At 46.9% G+C, this 7,500-nt stretch overlaps 1 protein-coding gene across 1 annotated transcript in view; it reads right to left on the bottom strand.

Moving 5' to 3' along the window:
* Positions 1-379: 379 nt before the first annotated feature.
* fam20ca (FAM20C golgi associated secretory pathway kinase a) overlaps positions 380-7,500 on the bottom strand; it is an 83,061-nt gene continuing 75,940 nt past the window's right edge. The window contains exons 7-10 of the mRNA XM_063191592.1: positions 3,448-3,557; positions 2,787-2,868; positions 1,850-1,909; positions 380-1,005 (exon numbers count right to left, since the gene is read on the bottom strand). Coding sequence (XP_063047662.1) covers positions 687-1,005; positions 1,850-1,909; positions 2,787-2,868; positions 3,448-3,557 — 571 coding nt within the window. The 3' untranslated portion in view covers positions 380-686. The remainder of the gene's footprint in view (positions 1,006-1,849; positions 1,910-2,786; positions 2,869-3,447; positions 3,558-7,500) is intronic.

The raw sequence follows: 7,500 nt of genomic DNA, 5'->3' as shown, positions 1-7,500 counted from the left end.
CTTCACGCACGTGCACCCAAACACACACACACGCACGCATGGACGCAGACACGCACACGCACACGCAAACACACACACACACACACACACACACACACACACACACACGCAAACACACACATATGCATTCACAAACGCACACACACATGCATTCACAGACACACAGACTCAGACACAGACACGCACAGGCACACACACACACGCACACACACACACACACACACACACCCACGCGCACAAGAACACACACAAAAGGTGGCATTGGTTAGGTAGCGAGCTGTCGGCAGCACGTCTGTTAAGTTTTTGGAATTCACTGAATTCATGACAGCTTTTGAGGCACAAGGTGCGAGTCCCCACCCCCACCACCACCCCCCTTCAGTCAGCTAAAGCAACAAAGCCTTCTCCTCTGACACCCACCCACCCATGCAGCGAGCGGTCAGTGTGTAGGGGGCTCTTGAGATACAGTAGAAGGTGGTGTGTGGTTGGAGGCGTGTGTACAACTATGGCGAGGGTTCAATATCTGGTCCACCGTCATGCTCCACACACAGCCTTTGTACGTAGATCAGTATCCTTTGGGCTCAGCCCGACCGGTCCGGTCCAGTCCTGACCCGACCCAGCTGTGGTGTCCTCCATCCATCCTCCCCCCATGGTCCCCTCCTCTCCTCTCCTCTCCAGCGGTGACCTCACTACCTCCCCCTGCTGCCGGGCTGGTGGTGGTGCGGCGGCGCGCCCGCCCTGGTGTTGGTGTTGGTGTGGTGGTGGTGCCCGCCCTGCCCCTGCCCCTGCTCCAGGTCGTCCTCCACCACGCCGGCGAAGCCCTCCTTCTCCACGCAGTCGGACAGCACCTTCAGCACCACGCGCAGCCGGCGGTCCAGGGCCTCCAGGTGGGGCCGGATCAGCACGGGGTTCAGCCGGTCGCGCAGCAGGGACTCCTCCATCAGCCGGCTCAGCTGGAACTCCTCCTTGGCCAGCAGCTGCAGACGCAGGTAGGTGGAGCGCTTCACTCTGCACATGGAGACGTACATGGAGGATATAGACACAGAGACACACATGGACACACACACACAGGACATATTAGCATTAGCACAGGTCGGTGGTGCGCTGCTCTCTGCACGACACACATGGAGGACATACTGTATTAGCATTAGCACAGGTAGATCGTGCTCTAGACTCTGCACATGGAGATAAACATGGAGGACATATTAACATCAGCACAGGTAGATGGTGCGCTTCACTACACACAGACACACTTGGAGAGGATATATTAACATCAGCACAGCAGCTAGGTGGAGCGTTCACTCTGCACACAGATTCACATGGAGAGGATATATTAACATTAGCACAGGTGGTTGGAGTGTTCACTCTGCACACAGATACACATGGAGGATGTGTTAACCTAGTAAGACATGGCCCCTGTTGTAAATTAGCTGTTACCAGAATGGCGATGACCAATTCTCAATGCATTGCCAAAGGCCCTGTGCACAGTACTGTCATAGTGGTAACCTACAAATATCTGAATATTCATGAGAGGACCTACATTAGTGCAGTGGGTTGAGTGCTTCACTCCCAGATACACATATTAACATCAGTGCAGTGGGTGGCAACTGGCCTACTTTGACATAATGATGTTATTATACCGCCTTCCTGACACTGTTATGTTTTGATCTGTTTGTATTTTGCCTTCAGTCTGTAGAGTGGACACATGCAGGACGTGATAACAGTTAAGTGTAATGGAATGATAATATAATGTACAGTACAGTAAGTGCAGTGGATGATTATGATTTATTGACAAACACAGCAATCAACTTGAGATAAGAGGAGAGAGAGAGAGAGAGAGAGAGATAGTCACCTGCAGCACTGACTTAGAGGAACCAGGATGGAGAGCTCATCGTGGGAGTGCTTCCCGAACCTGAAGGGGGGGAGAAAACAAAAATCAGGTCACTCAAACACACACACACACACACACACACACACACACACACACACACACACACACACACACACACACACACACACACACACACACACACAGCTGCTGTCAACACAGGGGGTGCCGTCGCTGAGCTGTGAAATGGCGGCTCCTGATCAAACACAGCACCCACAGACTTAGACGGGTGTCAGATCTGCTTTCCGCTCGCAAAGCAGGAGACTAGGCCAGTGCACATCACAACACAGACTTTTTGGAGAAGTTTTTCGGGAGAGGTGAAGCGGAGGGCTTTGTCAGACAGCTGAGACCTCGGCGTCAATGGATCTGCCTCTGATCTGGGCCTGACCTGAGATGAATTTAAATCCCTGACTCTGTAGTTCTCCAGGCTTTGCTCACTGTATTGGTTCAGAGCCAGACTCACCAGAGAGCATTTCCCTGAGTTAAGGTGTGTTTACACTGAGCCTCTTGCTATGAGTATACAATACAATAAAATACAATACAATTCAATATTCGCTTCCCTCCAGGCCCCTTACATCAGCATCAGAAGCATCATCATTTCACTGGAGCATCGGCAGTCATTCGGCTGCAATATCTCCGCTTTCAAGTCTGCCGCTTATAGTGATCGCGAGGCAACCTTTAAACTTAGATGAGAACAGATCGTCCTTTTCTAAACTTTCTGTTGCCATGGTTTAAATTTTCGCTAAACTGAAGCTGGTGAGGGAGGAGTGAGGCAGGAAGGGATATTACAGACTGTCGGCCATTTTGAAGCTTCTGCCACAACAACAACAACAATAACGTCGACAACGAAGATAACAACAGACGTAAAGATGATAAGACATGCTGCGTCCCGCTCACTTACCCTCTGCCGTTGTCCAGGTGGATGATGAACGTGTCGTTGCCAAACTTCTCGAAAGTCTCGTAGTGGTGGCGATCCATGTTACCTGAGAAACGAGAGAGTAATCAGGGGCCCATCTGGCTCGGCGTGTTTATCACCGCTGGGGCCGCTCGCTCGGCCGGCAGTCATTTTATCTCGCCTACTCAGTGCCCGATCGATCGATCGACCGGCCGAATGGCTGCTGTGGAGAACTAAACAGGGGTATCATTTGTAATGTGACTCACAGGCCCACGAGCCCTCTGTCAGAACCACCGAGTGTATGTACTAATGGAGTTATTGCATATATATGGCGCGAGCTCTCACATTACGTTTATGCAAGTGAGTGAGAGTGATATGATATTAGGGATCATTCAAGTCAGAAATGATGCTTTTTCCATGCAGAATAAAGAAATCAGACCTTTCGCATACTACACACAGAAAGTACAAAGCTTGAAACATACATTAGAATGAACTGCAAAATGACCCATCAGGTTAAAACAATAATATGAAGTATTGATGAGATGCTTAAAAAAGGACGGTGTGTGGGAGTTTACCCAGAAGGGAGTATTAAAGAGATATTTGCAATAGCAACCATGTGGAAGTGTTTGTGTTTGTGTTTTCTTGGTATATGTTTTTCTCCTCTTACCCATTAGGAAGTCGAAGATGGTCATGTCCATGACATCTAGGAGGCGAGTGCCTTGGTCGTACGGAGGCGTCTGCTTCACCTCGTCACAATAGTCAGGGTCCACTTCCCACCTGCACAACACACACACATACACACACAAGTTACGGGCTATGATACTACTGAAGTAGGCAGACAATTCATTTATTTGTGAAATGCAGCAAATGTACATTTTTCACCATGCTGATATTTATACAGGACACACGCATGCACACAAACACACACACACACACACACACACACACACACACACACACACACACACACACACACACACACACACACACACACACACACACACACACACACACACACACACACACACAAAGATAAAAGTGCACAGTAACTGTAGGTTGCTTCTAGAGCAATAAAGAAAGGAATGTGAAGTGCCAATCCGTGTCAAGTGCTGAGCTCAAATGTTAATGACGGTTCATCAGATCCATGAACCGACTGACATGAGAACAGTGTATAATAGATCTGAGAAGTGTACACAGTAAATTCTGCAGTGCTCATTTAACACTTAGAGAGTTGATTTGACATCATTTGGACTCAAATGGACTCTCTAAGTGTTGAAGTAACACTGCAACATTTACTGTGTATGTGAATAGGACATGCCTCTCAGGCAACATCTACAGTACCGTAGTCTTCCTCTAAGACATGTTCTTGACATCTCTGAGAGCAAGTGGAGAGCCCGCTGCATTGACATGTCTCGGCAGGAGTAATCGGCTGTGGTGTTGAAACGACTGAGATAAGTGGCAGCTGGCTAACCAAAATGACCCTGCGATTACACCAGAATAACACCTCACTGTCTAGCTGACACTGACTGAGTGCTGTATCTGGGTGAGGGTTTGAATGAAAAGGTGTTGGTACAGAGCTATCTGCAGTCTTCCATGTTGTTTTCTCCAGTCAGCTAGACCTGGATACTTGTTACAGCAGTCTCTAGCTTGTCAGTAGCACAACAGAGGCAACTCAATGTCTTGCTGCTAATGACTTGTATTATCCAAAATGTTTCTGTTGAAGGCACAACATTCCAGGGATTTGGTGTGCAATGCATTTTTTGTTACACAAGCTTTGCCAGGTTTAGCATTAGATATGAACTAAAATGTGCATGTTACCTTATGCTATAGAGATGCAATCTGGTCATTAACATTATTACAGAACACATGGAATTAGTGTTCAGTCTTTTTTCTGTGCAGTGTCCCAGCTCCTTTGGTGGCCCTTAGTTTAATATTGGACTCCTAAATTGACTCCTAAAGTGACTCTCTGTGGCTGGGTAGGCAGTGGCAAAGGCAGTATCTAAATTCCATCCATACAGTCGCAAATATTGTTTTTCTCAGTAATACTCCGACTCAATAACATCATGAATAAGCAACTAAATAAGCTTTCATTCTGAGGTACACATGTCTTTATTGGTAGAATTTCATTGAATTTACTTCAAAACAAAGCCCTGGTCTAGCTAACCATGAGGCGACAGCCCAGGGTGCTGAGGCCATCTACACTATACAGTGCGGTCCTCAGAGGGCTGACACCTTGAAAACTACAGCGGTGGCAATGTTGCAGATTTCGATGAATGTGCTGGGCTTTTTTTTTTTTTTTTAGCTTGGGCCCCCAACAGACTTCAGAATCGCTAGCGCCAGCGGCACACTGCCTCAAAGGCAGCCTGCTAGCCTTCTGTCTTATTACCATACTGCACGGGGCTGCCTTGCTGCTGGTGAAATGTGATGCCAGGGAGCACACAGTCTCTGCCAGCTGCATGTGGATGGATGCTGAAGTTATTAGAAACACGACTTACTCTATGCGGAACTGAGGTTAGGCTAAGCAAGGCCAGGCCAAGTTTTTTATTACCGCATCGTACTTTTCAGTTTATTTACACAGTATGTTTGCTGAGATTTAATATGCCTCACAAATAAATGCAGGTGGAACTAATAAAATAAAAGAGAGGAAAATATGGTGAAAAAGTAATTATCCACCAAGTATTCTCCTTAGATTGATTATATTTGTCTAAGGGCACACTTACCATGCACACATGACTGTTAAATATAACAACCTCTGTGAACTAGTACACAGGATTCAAAACATCAAATTTAACCAAGCTAAGACACTAACCAAACTACCTGACGAGTGGAATCAATGCCACCCAGCAAAGAAAGTGCGGTGGGAGAACAGCTTAACTAAACAGGTCAACTTAGTATCAAAACCGAACCCTGTTCCCTTGTGTGCTGTAAGTGCATGGCTGTTTGCCCGCATACACGAGCAGTGCGGCAACTACTATGGGAACCACCAACATTACAGGAAATGGCCCCTGAAGGTGAAGATCCTCTAATACACAGAACTAATGGACTTGGCGGGAAGAAAAAAAAACAGTTATCCGTGTCACAGAGTTCTTCTCCTCCGTGATTCCTCCGCCTCAACCATTACTTCTTTACATCAGGACACCTCTGAGGCTATTAGTCTCTTCCCATAGAGGAGTTTTATAAAGAGATGGAGAGATGATACGGTAAAATGTGTGGTGTTAAGTCAACATTTAGAGAGTACTCTGGGACCAAATACACTAGAAGAAGTTACATTAACTCTTTAAAGGTGCACTGTGTATTTTTTTTTAGCAGTTTATTTCCAGAATTTATGCTGCCCATTCAAAAATGTTACCTTTTTTCATGAACAGTTACCACCACCATCAAATTCAAAGTATTCATTATGACTGGGAAAATTGAACTTTTCATACATGAAAAGGGGGATCTTCTCCATTGTCCGCCATTTTGAATGTCCAGAAATAGATTTTTTTAGCAGCAACACGTACTGTACTTTGGTCATACTAGTAAACATTAGTTTATTACATAGTAAATGTTTATTTTGGCAATAGGCAGCACAGTTTCAATGAGCAGCAGAGTTGCAATACCTACTCTGGCAACCATCCTATATTATGCACCTATAAATGTTGAATTGAGACTGAGACTCTGTGGTTTGTTCTAAGTTAAAGACTTGTGAGAGGTGACAGTATTTCGGTGGGTGTAGATTGAGGCAGATAGATGGGTTGGCATGGGGGAGAGTGGGAGTAGAGAAGCCTGTCACTGAAGTTGACTGAAGTCTTTGCGTCCCTCGAGTGAAATGAAAGACAGACAGACAGACAGACAGACAAGAGTGGGAGAGGAGGAAAACACAGCTGAGGAAGAGGAGGAATGACGTGTTCCCCTGCCTACTTCACTCAGACATAATTACGCTGAGAGCAGGCAAGACGGGGGGGAGAGAGACAGAGAGAGAGAGATAGAGAGAGAGAAAGAGAGAGAGAGAGAGAGAGAGATTCATTTAGAGTTAAAAGGAAAAAGAAGGCAAGGCAGAGAGTGATGCTTGGGGGATGAGTGAACAAAATGACAGCAATGACTCGAGAGGGAAACTTAATGAGACAGACAGACTGAAGTAGAGAGTTGAGAGACTGAGTGAGTAACAGGGTGAGGTTGAATGAGTGCATTAGAAAGTGGGCAAGACACAGATTGAGAGGGCATGAAAGCAAGAGAGAGAGAGAGAGAGAGAGAGAGAGAGAGAGAGAGAGAGAGAGAGAGAGAGAGAGAGAGAGAGAGAGAGAGAGAGAGAGAGAGAGAGAGAACCGAGAGGCTGAAAGAGACTGAAAGAGACTGAGACAGACCGAAAAGCATCAAGAGTGAATCTTAAAAGTGCCCTGTGGTGTGTGTGTGTGTGTGTGTGTGTGTGTGTGTGTGTGTGTGTGTGTGTGTGTGTGTGTGTGTGTGTGTGTGTGTGTGTGCGTGTGCTCGTGTGTCTTGGTGTGTGTGTGTGCGTGCGTGCGCGCGTCTGTGTTTTCCGAAAGCACTCTCTCATTCCTTTGAGTGGGGCTGTGCTCCAGGCCAACTCCATCAAACTCTGGCTCTTAAGTAATAGTGGTGCACCAGCCCCGGCTGGCCCGCTCTCCGCCTGCACTGAGCACTGTGCTGGCTGGCTTGCTGGTGGGGGGGTTGGTTGGACTAAGGGGATCTGGTGGGACATAGGGCAGTCTGCTAGCGGCTC

Source organism: Engraulis encrasicolus, chromosome 2 (genome assembly GCF_034702125.1).
Source record: "Engraulis encrasicolus isolate BLACKSEA-1 chromosome 2, IST_EnEncr_1.0, whole genome shotgun sequence".
Taxonomy (NCBI): domain Eukaryota; kingdom Metazoa; phylum Chordata; class Actinopteri; order Clupeiformes; family Engraulidae; genus Engraulis; species Engraulis encrasicolus.
The sequence above is the reverse complement of the archived record's forward strand: the minus strand, read 5'-3'. Positions and strand labels throughout refer to the sequence as shown.